The sequence below is a fragment of the Taudactylus pleione genome, unplaced genomic scaffold, assembly GCF_031769625.1.
Source record: "Taudactylus pleione unplaced genomic scaffold, aTauple2 ptg000522l, whole genome shotgun sequence".
Classification (NCBI taxonomy): domain Eukaryota; kingdom Metazoa; phylum Chordata; class Amphibia; order Anura; family Myobatrachidae; genus Taudactylus; species Taudactylus pleione.
In genome coordinates, this window is record NW_028284924.1 from 49,680 (window position 1) to 66,876 (window position 17,197).

Sequence of the window (17,197 nt, forward strand, 5' to 3'; positions counted from 1 at the left end):
ATCCTTATTTTTAATTCTGAGGGTACACTCTTACTGCCATTTAACACTTTACACTACAGTATTTGCACATTTACAAGCGCTCTCTAATAATACCTACAACATTTTTTTAAATACTTTTTATTCGTTATTAAAATAAAAAAAACGATAATTTCGGAGTAGTTTTCGCAAAATATAAAATCAATCAATCAGTTAACAAGTGACAGCTAGACAACAATGTGGAAACCGTAAACAGCTAGGGACCACTGGAAACAATGCTTTACATCCAGAAAGTGCATTTTCATTTCATTGCTCTGGGCAAAGCAACTTCGTGATTTTCGCTCTATTTCAAATGTTTATTTGCATTAATCTCAGAAATCCTGATTAAATCCTACACTGTATCATTGCAACTAGATCAAATTTGACATCACTTTGTCCATATTGCCCGCTGACTACTCTCTTCTACACTAATGAACACTCAGAGACTTATTTTCTATTCTCATTACTAAATTGTAATATCCTCAACCTGTCACAAATAGAATTTGAGAGACTGTGTGTGTGTGTGTGTTAAAGTTGTTTATTAAACATTTTAAAATATTATACTTTCAAATAATAAAGTGAAATAAATACATATAATCAATACTCCGCTATATAAATACTCTTTATTTGCCAGAGATGGTGCGCCTGTTGCAGACGGCGTTAAGGACAGCATTTTCTGTGCACCCGTAAAAGTTCACTATACGATCACGTGTTCCCTGCTACTGAGAACAATATGCACAGTGCTCACTACATAGCAAAATGGATCCGTTAAGAGCATGTAGATGAAAAATAAAACAGCAAGAAGCTGAATAGTATGCCCCCTCCTAACTTACACTTCAGTTTCTGCGTGTCTGATGGGTGAGGCGATAATTAATGAAGAGGCAACCCCAATATGTACACTATCCAGATAAAGACATTAGGAATACAGAGGTGAGAAATAAAGCATTACATAATTACACTATCTTAAAAAAAAAAACGACAAGGTGAAAATAGATATTTAATAAATTAGATAAAAGATTTAGAATTGATATGTCCACTTTTTTTTTTTTACATTTAAGAAACACTCCTCTACTCTCTACAGTTTCTTTTCCAATTGGCATAGATACAAGGGTATATGGATGCAGGTTGTGTATATGCAGAAAGTGATTTGTTTTAGGTGTTCTCTTATAAATTACCCTTTGATCTCTTGCAGAGGAGGATCATCTTTAACTAGAACAGACCAATGGGCCTGGTTCAGATTTTGACGCAATGCCGATATTTTCTCAATTGCGCATGTGCTGTGACAAATTTAAGATGGCGGTTATAGTGTGGATGCAGGATGAATAAAAGGTAGTGTTTGTGGGAGGTAACGAGGGGTGGCACGTCAAACGCAGACATGACGCAACCATTTCAGGGGCATGTCGCAGCTAGCGACTGCATCCTTGTACTTTGTGTGAGCACAGTGCTACCGATTTTAACATAAATAAATTTGTACAGCTTGGGGCAAACTTACTCCCATTGCGGTGCCATGCAATGGATATAAAAGTGATCTTTATTCCAAAAATAATTATGGTTAACACTAAATATCATACTGTATATGAGAAAGTTAACTTGTATGGCATAATAATATATTTTCTTAGCATGTGTTTTACATAGGAGCATCCCAGTTACATGCTCAATAAAAATAGAACGATCTGACATCAACTGTCACTGAAATAAAGTTAGATTGCCAATCTCTTTCTCATCATGTTTGTAAGACATTGGGTAGTGTCCTTAAGATAGCTCTTTTGTTTGGACACTATTAGTTGCAAAACTCAATAACTGTACTCGTACAGATTAGAGGTAATGGAATGTAAGCTTTGATAAATCCTGTTCAATGCAGATGAAATGCGTCAAAAAGAATTTTTGGGATCGGATAACTTGTAATTTCACAGATTGGATATTCTGGAGGAGTACAGCATGAAGCTACAAGTATTGTTCGTGTTCTCTAATACTGTCACATAAGTGCACTTATCCAGTCTTTTCCTACATCTGCCCTGGGATGTGTGCATATATTATTTTAATTATTTTACGAGATATATATATTTCGTAACTATGTCTTTTCCATGTTATTTAAACATATTGAAGATGGAATTGTTTATAAGCCAATTAGTTGTACTATTACTAAGCTCTGTCATTTCTATTTTTTGAGAATGAATCCATTTTCAATAATTTCAAACTTTCACTGATTTGTACTCATGAATATTTAAAGTCACAATCTGTGTGTTTCTTAGTTACTGGTTAAGAGATAAATAGAAATATTCATCCAAAGAGCAGCAGAGTTTGTGTTTTCTAAATTATTCCCCTAATTCGGTGGATAGACCAGCAAGTGCCTGGTTTTAGATGAATTGTGTACCTGTAAATATTAGGTTACTGGAAAATTTGTGAAGCAGCAATGAAATTTGAGTAGTTAATAAACTGGAATTCCAGGATGTTTCTCAACAGCAATCTAAAACTCATATCCATTTAAATATTTTATTGAGCAAAGTTGCACAGTAATATTCTTCGTAAGTGGCTAAATTACTCTTTATTGTAGTATTATCTAAATCTTTTTACACTTGTGTAACTTATTGTATAGTGTTTTAGATTTTTAATGAATGACAAACTATCTATTTTGTGTGTATACGTACATATGTATTAGATAGATAGATAGATAGATAGATAGATAGATAGATAGATAGATAGATAGATAGATAGATGCATATGCACAACAGTAAAATATTGAGATAATAGTTGTCGAAGCCGGATCATTGGCTGAAACCAGATCTCAAGTTAATATCGGGTAACGCCATTTTATGTTGCCCCTGACAACGCCATCTTGCGTCGTCAGCATGAAACCATTGTGTGCGATGCGTATATGCTATTATTAGCATTGTGCGACTGCATTGCTACCACATTTTGTTAAAAGTCCTACTATACCCCATATGCACATTGAATCATACATATAATATACAAGACGCACAGCGCTCAGTTGCGCTGTTTATCAAAGCACTCTACACAAACGCACCACGCATATTAGCGACTATACGCAATATCCCCACACTGACACATTGCATACTTACACAAAAGGTTCCCTAGCATTAAGGTTAATATTAAAGGTTTTATAAGTTATCAAGTCTATTGTGAAATACATATATTTGGTATGTAAGGTTTAGTACACGATAAGCAGACCATGTTTGGTGCCATTCTAAACCACTATTTGCAGATTTCCGGTTCCATCAGCAAGGAAATCGCAACATGCGTTTGCAAGTTATGGATCATAGAGAGATAGGCACTGAAATGTATTCTGTAATGTAATGTTTATTAGCCAGTTTAGACTTGTTCTTCGGCGGAAAAGGCACACAAAGAGCCGTTGGAGGGCTGAACTATTACAATACAAACTGACCTATGAACTGTATTGTAACAGAAGAACCAGGAGGAAGAACCAATGGGATTATGCCAATTCGTTCTATTGTATTGCCTATCTCTGTAAGGGTATATATGCAAGTGCTCTATATCTGGTAGTCATCTTTCTTTCTTTCTGTTGGCGGAGGTTTCAAAGTTGATGCCGGGAAATCTGGATCCAGAGCGCATGCGTATGTATCGACTGTACCTTGTATTTTGTATAACCTTTGCGCTAATTGTATTTAGATCACAGCGTGTAACTAAATGCTTTTATATGAATAAGAACTTTTTGTGCTTTGGAACCACAATCAAAGTCTGGAAAGCAATTATTTCTTGTGCGTACGCAACGCTATTAGCGACCTTAGGGTATAAAGATTAATAGGAATTCATATAGTCCAGCACAATGTTCATACCCAATGCACAGCGCCCCTCTTTGGCCCTTCCTCATGAGGAGCTCAATGGTGAAGGACATAGGATTGCAACACAAAGATTAAAAAACTTACATAGAAACAAATAATAATAAATTGGCACAGCTGATAGATAAGCAAGGCATAACAAGCGCTGTGGAACCACTCTCCGGACGACTATGAATGTGGATACGCTTTGTGTACCTCTCAAACGCGTTTCGTCATAAGGACTTAGTACAAAGTTTGAATCCTTTGTACTTTATTATTGTACTCCATGTTTTCTTTTCTCTATTGCTTTCTACGAGTCCACCTAAGGGACACTGCAGATTGTGGGTTTAGAGGGCAGGCCGAGGAGTAGGCACTAAATAGTTAAGCTATTGGAGCTGAAACTCCCCCCCCCCCCTCTAATCCCTCCAGCTATATATCTAACAAAGCCGAAAGGAGAACACTACTTGCAACAGGCACAACCAACGCAACAAACAACCAGCGAGGGAATGCAGTTTCCCCTAGATAGTGAGTTTTATGGCGAGTACAAAAAATTATTTCCTCTTTCGTCATATCTGGGGGACACTGCAGACTTTGGGACTTCCCAAAATAAGCCTCAAGAGGGAGTGTCAACCACAGGTCGAGCCGTGTGCAATTCTTTATGACCAAAACTCGCATATTTGGCTACAAGCGTGTGGAAGCGATACATTTAGTGAAGGTGTGCACTGAGGACAAAGTAGACACCCTTCACAGCTGTTCAACTGTGGCACCCTGCTGCGCCTCCCAAAAAGCACTCAAGTCCCAAGTAGAATGCGCCCAGATACGGTCAGACATCAACTTACCCAAAGCAACATAAACCTGCTTAATAGTAGAAGTCATCCAGCGAGCAATGGATTACTTGGAAACAGTCCAGTCCTGACTGTGAGCATCATAGAGGGCCAAGAGTTTGTCCTGGAATTTCGCAGTTCACATAAACTTGCAACCCTCGGACAACATCCAAGAAGCAGGCAGGGCTATCAGAATCAGTAGAAAAGCTGGTAAAGCAATCTCCTGATTCAGATGAAAACGGGAAACCAGTTTAGGTTGGAAAGACAGAGCAAGGTACGATTAGAGTGGAAAATCAGGAGAGGAGAACTAGCCGACAACAGTGCCATGCAGAGACCCGCTGAGCAGAGGTAATGGCCAACAGAAAAACCACATCCAAGTAAGCCCCTGCAGAATCAGAGCAACTGACTCAAAAGGAGCCTGAAGTGCCTCCAAAACCAAAAGGAGGTCCCAAGGCAAAACAGGCGGAACGTACGTCGGCAGTACATGCAACACATTTCTCGAAGACCCCAGCACTCCATAATCAGGGTGAACATGTACTGGTATAATGCTCACTCTCCTGGGTGGGCCTTGTACCGGCTGAAAAAGTCGGCTTCCCAATTGACCACCCCACAATGAAGATGTCAGAATTGGCTAGAACAAACTTCTCCGCCCACCGCTTGATCCAAGCGGTCTCCGACATTGCCTGTTGACACCTGGTCACGCACTGCCATTTGATATATGCCACAGCTGTGGAATTGTCCGGCTGGACATGGAGAGTCTTGTACCACTAAACCTGCGACAGGGCATCCAGAACATCTGAAATTCTAGTCCTTGGACCAAACTCCCTGAAACTGAAACCCCAGGGTCACCACACCCCAGCCCAAGATACTGGCATCCATTGTGACCACAGCTCAATCCCAGATTTATAATGGACAACCCATGGACAAGTTCGGAGAAGCCACGTGCCTCGTTGGCCAGATCCGCGATGACTGGGCCATAACCTTCACCCAGGCAGGCAACACCTCCTCAGACAGAGAATCCTCACAAGAAAGTCTCACAAGGTGCACAAAGAGAATCCTGCTACCTCGAAGCAGCTTGGAAGAGCATATTGAGCAAGCATAATGCACAATCTGTGCGGGTTTGGGATGTCTCTCTCCCTTTTCAGACAGACCGATTTATTTTTATTTATTTATTTTTTTACCAGAAGACATAGAAAAAAACACTAACGCTAATCACTTTACCAGAAATACATACGATCTCTAGGAGCTGCTGTCCCAAGTACAGGATGTATCAACTGTAAAAGGGGGACTAATGCCCATAAAAAATAAAGACATGAGCCTTAGCTTTATCAAATTTGTTAATGAGATTAGGCAGTACTCTATAGTTAAATAAAACAGGAGGGACAGGCTAATCCCAGGCTACAGTAAACTAGCACTCCGGTGTCTGTCTATTCCCAAGCCATAGTGACGTCTGTCTTCACAGGCTGGGAACATAGGTAGTGACAGCCTCATGCTCTGGGAAGCGCTGACATTGTAAAAACGGTGCCCAAAGGCAAAAGGGGAATCAGGTGCCAGCATTAAAATGCGCACTCCATAATCATTCCCAGGTGGAACCTAAGTCTAAGAGACAGGCTCAGATACACTAACTGTTGGCAGTCAGAGCGGCGCTGCCAAGTGCTATCCATGTTAGGTGTGATGGCCGTACTTAAAGACCGCAAATCCCGAGTGCAGAGAAACTATTAGATGGTCAGAGTGTGTTTTAGTCTGGATGAAAAGCAGGGTCCCAGAGCATCCGCTGGTGCCTGGTGACCCTCTGCCGGGGTCGAGAGCAGTCTGCGGCCATGGGGTCAGCCACAGGCTGTTGGCGCATTCATAATGTCATCTCCTCAAAAATCCTGATCCCAAAACGGGGATTCAGGCACCTACTGTAAAACACTAACTAAAATCTGGTGTCTTTGATAAATGTCCCAAGCAGTCTGACAGTAAACATACAACATGAACGGCAAGAATGGTTTGCAATGGAGTATTTCAAGGAAATTAAATTAGTGGTAATATTTCTATCATTTCCTTTTCAACCCCATGGCAGCCATAAGTATACTACTACATACCCAAGCAGTATATAAAAAGAGGGTGGGATAAGTATAACAATCAGTAAAAGTGATAGAAATTGCAACAAAAGACACTTTATTGAATAACCGCATAAGGGACTTTTCTTTCAAACCGAGCATCAGCAAATGAGGCTACATCCTTAAAATGTCTGGTAAAGGTATGAAGTGATGATCATCCTGCTATTGCATGTACTGTATGTATGCTGAAGCCTGGACCCTGTGTGACTTAGCGGTTGCACACATTGCTTTTGGCACTCATGTTCGTTCCCTTGTAAGGCTGCTCATTGATATCCAGGATCCTATCTGGAGTTTGTTTGGATGGATTATATAGTTTGAAAACTTAAATACTTTGATATTTCTTCCTAAAATCTTTTGTTCTGGAGAGATGAATCGAAATTGGCCTTATAAGATCCAGGGTATGCAACCTCTCTTCTTTATCTTTAAGCTAGGATGTAGTTATGAGACCGGCGGACGCGATATCGCTGGTCTCAATCTCAACAGGGGAAGCCCGACATGGGGAATACCGACGCCTATATTAATCCCGAGGGGGGGGGGGGGGGGGAAGGGTTAGGTTTAGGTAGCGTAGCGGGGTTAAGAAGGGGGAGGGTAAGTACACTACCCGTGTCGGGATACCAACCTTCGGGATGCCGCTGTCTGTATTTTGACAGGAGGCACCCCGACAGCCAGCATTACATACCTATTCCCGTTAAGCTGGGTACACACCATGCAATAGCGTGGACCCGGCGACAGAGCGATGCGATGTAACGATACATTGTGAGTGCCATACACATTGTTCCGTCATACACCGGATTGTGCAATGTGTCATTTGCATGCTGCACGTAACAGCACCACGGCATTCATTGCATCATCTCATCTGATGTGCAGAACAGCAGATGGGACAATGTGATGAACGACGGATCAGACGTACACACTATACAATGTATACAATATATCATTCCAATCCACAGCAGAACGATGCAGTATATCAGACCTTACATTGTGTAGTGTGTACACAGCTTTAGAGAGAAAGAGAAGAAAGTATAATTTTCTGATTGATATGGAAAGTAGTAACTACCCTAGGTTGGGAAGTATAGAAGACAGTGTCTTTCTACGTCAGTGGAACAGGAGAAATTATTTCTTCCTCCAACAAAGTCTGTAAACTGTTCTGTAATGCTTCCAGTTGCACAGGGGTAGACAAGACTTACAAAAACAGGATTTTGGCAAATACCGGTAAATCCATTCCACAGGGAACAATGGAGCTCAAGACTCTGGGGTATAGACGGTGGTTGAGTAGAGTGGCACTCTAAAAGTTCCGCCCTGTCGTCATGAAAAACAAGATAGGGAGAGCGACAAGATAGAGCCCCCAGCTCAGACACGCACCTAGCCGAAGCAAAGGCCAACAAAAGAACCAGTTTCCAGGTGAGAAACTTCAAATCCACCTCGTCCAAGGGTTCGAAAACCATGGACCAAAGAAAAGAAAGGACGAGGTTGAATTCCCAGGGTGAAGTAGGCAGCACAAAGAGTCTGGACTAGAAGCACCCCCTGAAGATTAGACCTGCACCTTCAGCGAGCCCAAACGAAGTCCAGCATCTAGACCCCATTGAAAGAAAAGAAGAAGACAAGGCAAGTGGAAGGAGGAGTTGGAGAAACCACGCCCTTCACACCAGGACACATAGGACTTCCATGGTAATGAGCAGACGTAACAGTCTTCCAAGCTCTGAACAGCCACGCCCTCAAACGAAGCCGATGTAAGCCGGGGTACACGAACGGACCCTGCTGAAGAAAATCCAATCCAATGATCATCTGCTAGAAGGAACAGGAGATCAGGGTATCAAGCACAACGAGGCCAGTCCGGTGCCACTAGGATTACTGTTATGGATTTGCGCTTGATGCTCTTGAGAACCCGTGGACATAGTGGAAATGGCGGGAACAGGTACACTAGGCCATACGACCAAGGAATTGACAGTGCATCTGCTCTGACAGTCTCGGGATCCCTTGTTCTGGAGCAGTAAAGAGGCAGTTGTCAATTGTTTCTGGAGGCCATGAGATCTATCTGCGGTCTGCCCCAACAGCGGACCAACTGTAGGGAGACTTCAGGACGCAGAGCCCATTCCCCGGGATGAAGATCCTGACGACTGAGGTAATTCGCTACCCAGTTGTGCACCCCTAAGATGAAGATAGCGGAGTTAGCCTCGACGTGTCTTTCCGCCCACTGTAGTATGCAGCTGGCCTCACGCTTAGCCATGCAACTGTGCGTCACCCCTTGCCAGTTGATGTCGGATTGCACTTGAACTGGCAATCCCAGCAGAAGGGCAGCTGCTGCTAGCAGCTCATTGTAAATCGCTCAGAGTTCAAGAACGTTGATCGGCAAGAGGGACTCCTGACGAGACCAACTCCCCTGGAATTGGTTGTCCAGGATCACTGCTCCCCATATGTGAAGACTGGCGCCTTAGTTAGCAGGATCCAATTCCAGATGCCAAAACAACGACCCGTCACAAAGTGATCCATCTGGAGCAACCATATCAGAGAAATGCGGGCCTCACCATTGGGACCGAAGATCCAACTGAAACAGCCTGGTATGAAATCTGCTGAACTGGAGGGCTTCGAAGGATGCTACCATCTTCCCTAGAAGCCGATGTAAAAATGTACCAAGACCCGTTTCGGCTTGAGACCCAAGAGAACCAATTCCTAAATGGCTAGCGCTTGTCCAAAGGAAGGAATACTCGTAGTGTGTCCAGAATCATCCCGGGGAACTGAAGCCTCTGAGACGGTACCAGCTGTGACTTCTGGAAGTTGACAATCCAGCCGTGCTGTATGAGGATCTGATGAGTCAGCGCCACCTGGTCCAGCAGACCCTCTGCCGACGAGACCTTGATGAGCAGGTCATCCAGATAAGGGACAATGTTCACTCCCTGAGAGCAAAGAGGAGCAATCATTACGGCCATCACCTTGGTGAAGACCCTGGAGGCCGACGAGAAGCCAAACGGCAAGGCCTGAAACTAGTAATGAGACTCCTTGATAGCAAACCGTAGGAATGCTTGGTGTGGTTTCCAGATGGGGATGTGTAAATATGCATCCTTGATGTCCAGGGATATCATGTACCAACCCCGCAAAGACCGGATGAAGGAATTTCATCTTAATCTGTGAAAGGATAGGTAGAGATTCAAGGATGTGAGATTCAAGATGGGCCTGACCCATCAGGCTTTGGAACCACAAACAGATTGAAGGAGAATCCCCGAGTCCTTTGGGGAACAGGATCAGAAATGCGGAGTCCAGAAGCCCATTGATTGCCTGTCGCAGAACTAGCTGCTTCAGGGGATTGACTAGAAGGCCAATGGTAAAAGAACGAAAGGCAAATTCAGTTGTGTAACCCTGGGACACAAAATTCCGAACCCAAGAGTCGGAACAAATGTGGAACAAAATTTTCGTGAACCTCAGAAGGCAGACCACCCACCTTGAGATCCCCCAAGTGGGACGGGAGCCCATACTGCCACTGGCTTGAGTCTTGGGGTCTGGACGACCGGAGTTAGAAGCCTGGCGTCCTCTAACTGGTGAGGAAGCACCTCTTGGTCTGCCTTGAAACCTAGCGCGGGCCCGAAAGGAACAACCTTTAAAAAGAATGACGCGGAGTCGCTGCTGTGGAAGGCAAAAGGTACTCTTGCCACCCATGGCCAGAGAAATCCATTTGTCCAACTCCGGACCAAACAGTATATCACCTGTAAACGTAAGACCTTCGACAGCGTGCTTAGACTCGGCGTCCGCCTGCCAAGTACGGAGCCACAGAGCGTGGCAAGCTGCAAAGATTCTGGAGCCTACATGACCAATATCCCTAGAGGCCGCACCCAGATACAAAAAAAGCGGATTACTGGATATGTTCGGGAAGAGAGACCTCAGTCCCTCCGCAAATTGTTCAGACCATGTTTCTACTACCTTGTTAACCCAGGAGCCAACCAAAGCCGGTCTGAGTAGGGCACCAGCAGCAGTATAGATGGACTTGAGAGTAGTTTCCAATTTCTGCTCAGAACCTTCCTTCCTGCCGTAGCTCCTGGCACTGGAAGCATTGTCTTCTTTGAGAGACTGAGGAATCCACAGGCGGAGGATTTTCCCATTTCCTTCTGTTATATATGAGAAAGAATAAAATGAAATCTAAATATTACAAAAGAGCTGGAGACAGCCCCAATGTGCACCGGCTCTCTCGGGCACATTTCTAATACTGGGGCTGAGGGGGAGGAGACAGTCACACTTTTAGATTAAAGTGCCAAGCTCTACTCAACCACCGTCTATACTCAGTGTCTTGAGCTCCAGTATCCCCTGGTGGATGAAGGAGAAAAGAGAAGTGTTCAATCTGGGGATAGAGTGGAATTCAGTCAGTGGAATTCAATGGAAGTTGCAAACACATTGACCTTGAGTGGTGAGCATCGATGTCTACGCATAGTTTTAGTTTCTGCCACAAACAGGACTTCAGGGAGGCTGGTCTAAAGAAAAAAAAAAGAGTAAATGCGGAGCCTTGGGCCCTAGCTTATCTTCCTTAGCCGAGAAAAAAAGGAAAAGCTACTTAAAAGAGGCGCCACCTAGCTGCAAACAATACTTCTTCCCTGTCCGGTAGCGTAACGTCTCTCTGCAGTGCTGGCGAGAAGAAAACCACCTATTCTCCTACCCTGCGGAAAATGACGGGATTGACGTTCAATGGCTTCCTGAATAATTCAGTCCACTTATTCACCAAGCATAAAATTATTAACAAATACAATTGTGGTTAACTGAGTCTTTGATTGGGGTCTGCTATACACAGATTAGTCTTCTCTACTGCTTGGGCCATACTACTGGGTGATCCAAAGAGATGTGAAGAATGCAATTAGTGAGTATTGGCAATAGATGTTCTAAGCATCAGAAGTCATGATATACAAGAAAAAGGTCAGTCCAGACAGTATATAGTAGCAGAGTCACAAACAGAGGGTCAGTACAAGGTGTGATCTCAATAGCGGGGATGGAGTCACAATTAAGTCAGGATAAGAGGCGCAACAGCAGACACGATCAGCACAGGAACATTAGCAAGAAACCACTATAACTGGCAAGGATCTCCCACTGAAGGCAGCTACTTAAAGTACCTAGCGCAAATCAGCACACAGTATGAGACCAGCCTCCAGATGGGTAGAGAGTATTACTAATCAGCTAAACTATATAAGAGTTTCCAAGAATGCACCCCTATGAAGGTGCTCTTTGGATTTTGCAGAGGGCTCAAGTTGCATGCTGTAAAAATCCTCATTGATACTGAAGCTCCCAAGCCCTGTGTACCAGCCTCCTCGCCAGCCGGCACAGATTGCAACCTGGCAATGCAGCCATATGGACACCACTAGTACAGAAGAGTAGAGAACAAACATGTTTTATTAAAAAACTTCTTGAAGGATTTCAATTCCAAGCTCAGAATCAGCAGATGTCGTCATTTAATAAACGGTGATAACCAACCTGCTGCCCAAGTGGTTGCCACCGACCTTGTAGGATGAGCTCTTATGTCAGGTACACACTAGACGATATGTTATCCGATCCACCGGATCGGACATCATATCGGGGCACATCGGCCAGTATCGGGGCACATTGGCCTGTGTGTACACGTTATGTCGCTGATGCGCGCTCCCACGCGTTGTCAGCAACATTGCCAGTCGGACCTGCATGGCTATATCGTAAGCGGGGGACGTTCTTCTGAATGCAACATGGCCCTCAATGTCATTCCGTCACTGCTGGCATCAGCAAGTGTGTATGCACTTGCCGATGCCGGAACCCCGCCGCAAACGATATCGCGCTGGGTATACATTGTTTAGTTTAGCGCTTAGCGGTCATGCCCCCAAAATATTTCCATTTCACACCAGACAAGGTATTATGTACAGAGGGTTATTTTCCGTATTTCTGCCTGACTTCAGTACTGTGATTAAAGCTCAAAGTAAAAAGGTACAAAATATTGTACATAGTATAAAATATGTAATATGTATGCTCAGTGATGGCAACAATAACGAATCGTAATAAACAACTGTGGTCATTGTAAATTGCCCTGTGTCGATTTTCATGACCTAGCTTGAAGCAGTTTTAAGAGTTCGTAGAATTTATCCTCATTTCACACTTTTGCCAGTTTTTTAGCCCATTTTTACCTGGTCCCTTGAAAAACGTAAACAGGGATTTCACTATTTATACCCAGTTATTTATTGAATATTTATTATTTCAACACTATACCAGCTGCAGAATGCCTGCACCCCACATATGTGCTATCTCTACACAAATCCAGCAGAATATGTACTGATTTCCCAGCCATAAGTCAAACAGCAAACGCCTCAGATGAGACTCACTGTGCCGAAACACAGAATGGAGCCTCTTCCTTCATCTCATGACCCCCGGAGAAGAAAAAGATTCTCACCTTTGGCGTCTGAGCTGCCTTTCTCCTGGTTGCTCTTTAAAAGATCGCACAGCTGTTTCTGCATGAAGATATCAAGCCTCCCGTACATGGAATTGCTGGAGTCCTCGGGAATGCTTTGGAGGACTGAGGGCAACTCACAACTGGACAGCTGCTCAGACAAACCCTTGTGGTTTTCAGTCAACATGCGGACAACCAGGAGTCCATTGTGTACGGAGGTGAAACACCTGCGATGCAAAAAGGTGAAAGGTGAGCACATTGTGTACAGAGGTGAAATACCTGCGATGCAGACAAGACCCCTCCCCAGAGTCCTAAATGCAAGGTTCATTTAAAGAGCTGCAGAGGACACTGGTGAGAGCTACAGCCAATCTGGACTCGGTACTAGCCCTATTACTGGAGGTATGAGAGCCTTCAATATGCCAGAGTAGGCAAAAATCATAGATTACAGTTGGGTGAGATACAACAGTATTTCAAGAAATGGACATAGCCTTGGCTGCCACGTCATAATTTAAAATCAGTGTCATTGCAATACTCCAGAAAAGTGAAAATGGGCACTGAAGTATACCAGGAAATGAAAAGGGTGGATACACTGAGTTTCTGGATAAAAGAAAGAAGCAGGTGGTGTATACAACAGTATAGCAGATAGATAAAAGCAATGTAATGAGAACTTCCACGGCCACACAAGCTGGAAGGGAGGGCTCAGAATCCTATCTATTGTATCTTATTATTGACCCCTTACCCTGGTGTACACAACATCTTGCCGATGGCACATGGGATCGCCCGGAGGAGACTGGTGGAGCTACCGCTGGCAGCAGATCCGATGCTGGAGAAGATTTCTTTAATGACCTGAGCGTCCGCGGGATTCAAGGTGTAGCGCCGGGTACTTCCTCCTCGCAGATCACAGCTCCCCACACCTGTGAGTACCTTCAGGACCTGCAAGGGAATGAAGACATCATAAAACTAGATGGAAGAGGCATCAAAGAGGGGTCACCTATCACAGGGCAATCAGGGAAATCTATAAACCAAGATGAGTAATGATGACCTCACTCACCGCCAGGCCTATATGCTGGACGGCAGCCGAGGACTGATGCTCTTGCATGCAGCCCAGCACTGCTCGAACGCCTCCCTCTGTAGCAAACAGAACCCGCCAGTCGTACTTGGACATCACAACATAGGTCAGCTGCAAACACGTGACGACGAGAAGCATCTCCTTCATTTGATTTGTCAAGATTTCAACCAACATCTTAACGATCTTCTCTCTGGTTGTGAAGAAATTTCAGACAAAAAAAAGAAACAATATAAGCCCCTGAAGGGAAAGGAACAGATAAGGCAATTTGTGCTGTTACTTATCAGTGTGCGTTTCAGAGTACACCAAACGGTATTCAGAGAGGAACTTCCGCCATAAGACGCCTGTTAATGTTCAACTGCTCTCACTGTTCCTTCAAAATTTTGCCCAAGTTCTGACACACGTTTAATGAGCAAGATGAACAAGAGACATAAAGCCCCTTAATTGTTTTAGGTTCGTGTAAAGTCAGTAACATATACTGCTGGGCCCAACAGACGGCCAATGTTCTCTTGTAGGTACCTGTTAGATGAGCGCCCTTCAACTTTCATACTGTGTCCCTCTTCTCCAGACTGCTGCTGCAGGATCTGTACAATAAAGCCCAGCGCTTCAGGCCCGCAGACGCTCTTCTTTACGTTATCCAACATCTCCAGTAACGTCTCCAGAGAAATGCCCGTCGATGTACCCCAGGAGCCTCCAATACCTAAAGGGTTGTCACAAATATTAAATCAGCCAATACAGCAAAGCATTCACTTCACCTATTTTCACTCTTGACCACTTAGTGCTTTTCAACATTACTGCAATAAAATACTACTTTAGACATTTAATTCTTGTCCCTTACTCACCCACACATTATTGCCCTTTTTAAATTGGCCCGTGAGTTCTGACTTGTCAACAGTGCAAATTACAGAGTACACTACGTCTATATTAGCATTACTCAGTGCGTGGTGTCGAAGCTGGATAATTGGCTGAGACAAGATCAGCTTAAAATTAGATCGTAATGACGCCATCTTGGAAATGAGATCGCAAGACGCCATTTTGCGAATGACCGCTCAGCGCCATTTTAGCTAAACTCACACTTAGGTACATATGGCGATGTTACTATTAGTATCATGCGATTGCATGTTTCACTATACCCCATTCACACATAAATACGCACAATTGCGCTAACTAGTCGCACATTAGCGAATGCATAAGATCCTGTATGAAAACGCTGTTTATTAGCTTCATGCGCACTGCCCCAAGTTAACTAGCGTCTTTATATCAAACCCTGCATACTTCTACATTACATATTTACATAAAAGGTTCCATAAGCTTTAAAAGTATAAGATGCAAGTTTGTTCATTTATTATAATTGCTGTGAAATAAAGGTTATTTGGTAGCTAAGGTTTTATACGTGATAAGTAAGCCATGTTTGGTATTATACTGATCCGCACTCTTTCAACAGCATTCCGGTATCATTGGTGTGAAGATCGCAACATGCATTCTCAACTTATGGACCGCAGAGACTTAAAGCACCGAAATGTACATTGTATGACCAACTGTTTGGATTTGCATGAGGCGGGAAACGTATGCATCCAGCTGTCGGAGGCTGGACTGTGTCTATTTGAATCAACCTGTTAAATGCTCTGTAACAGATGCATCCCCCTTGGGAACCAATGGCATCAGCAACAAGCTTCTCTTTTGTGTTGTCTGTTTCTGTGAGGGTATAAATGTGTGTGTAGTGACCTCAGTCTGGAGTCTTCTTGCTGAATGCTGATTGACGGAGGTTTCTTGCGGATGCCGGTATCTGGTCCAGAAGCGCATGCGTATGTATAACTGTACTTGGGTCTGTATAATTTCTTTGCGCTAAATTGTACTTAGATCATAGCGCGTAACTGACTGTACTTTTACTTGAATAATACTTTGTGCTTTGGAACCACAGGTTCAAGGTCTGGAGTCTTTATTTACTGTATGATTGCGTACGCAAAATAGCGTCATCCTTAGAGGTTTATAGGAAGGATATTAGAAGGTATAGGCAGGAGTGTATAGAGGTTCAAATTCAATATCGTTAGTGGCCTAATATTCACCTCAGTCTTGTTATATTTCTCCTTCACCAACAGATTCTGGGACAGATTTATCAATGACCACATTTTAGTCCAGAACCACAGTTTTTCATTGTGTCAATATATTAAAAAAAAATTAAAAAAAAAGTTTTGCAGGGACAAGGTTGGAGCCAGTCCTTACAGAACTACTGCGCATGTGCAAGCAGCCATTACCGGAGCGAGATCTGAAGGCTCCCTCTACGGGAAAAAAAATATATATATGAGTCTATAGGTTACAATTGATAATACCACCAACAGATGGCGTTACCTATCGGAACCCAAGCTCCGAAAAGCTAAGCTGTGGGACTGCTGTGGCATAGAAAAATAGAGGGAATGCAGCAGACAGTAAAGATAAACTGCTGTGGTTCCCTATCAATACATTTGTGGAATACTTAAAAAATGTGGAGAATAACTTTAATACAGATGTTTCTCCTTCATCCACTAGGGGACACTGGAGTTCAAGACAGTGGGGTATAGACGGTGGTAGAGCAGAGCCTGGCACTTTAAATAATTCTGAAGTGTGACTGGCTCCTCCCCCTCTATGCCCCATCAGCCCCAGTTTTTAGAATGTGCCCGAGAGAGCCGGTCACATAGGGCTGAGCTCCAGCCCACACTTAGTATTTTTTCTTTTATTTCAACTTTATTTTAATTCTAGCTTTCACAAAGCATTGAGGACAGGCTGACAGAGTACTGCGTCTGTCAGCCTGCTACATGGAGGCATCAGGAGACCCGCCTCCACTAAAAAGAGTGTGTGTCGGAGTCCCAGGCACCCTGGCAGTAGCTCAGGGAGGACACGCCACAGCTTAATATAGAGGCTGTGTCCGTGCTTCCGAATGCCTAGCCGCAGCCCTGATGCCAGCAGTGGTAAGTATAGCTCTGTTCCCCTTATGGGGAACGGAGTTTAATCTGCGGCCCCTCTGCCCCCTC

The 17,197-nt window shown here is 43.7% G+C and overlaps 1 protein-coding gene across 1 annotated transcript in view; it reads right to left on the reverse strand.

Annotated features, from left to right (window-relative positions):
* LOC148501260 (cullin-9-like) overlaps positions 1-17,197 on the reverse strand; it is a gene marked incomplete at its 3' end in the record, with an annotated part of 86,636 nt that overhangs the window by 46,618 nt on the left and 22,821 nt on the right. The window contains exons 8-11 of the mRNA XM_088450690.1: positions 14,709-14,889; positions 14,175-14,382; positions 13,863-14,056; positions 13,127-13,350 (exon numbers count right to left, since the gene is read on the reverse strand). Of these exons, the coding sequence (XP_088306816.1) occupies positions 13,127-13,350; positions 13,863-14,056; positions 14,175-14,382; positions 14,709-14,889 (807 nt within the window). The remainder of the gene's footprint in view (positions 1-13,126; positions 13,351-13,862; positions 14,057-14,174; positions 14,383-14,708; positions 14,890-17,197) is intronic.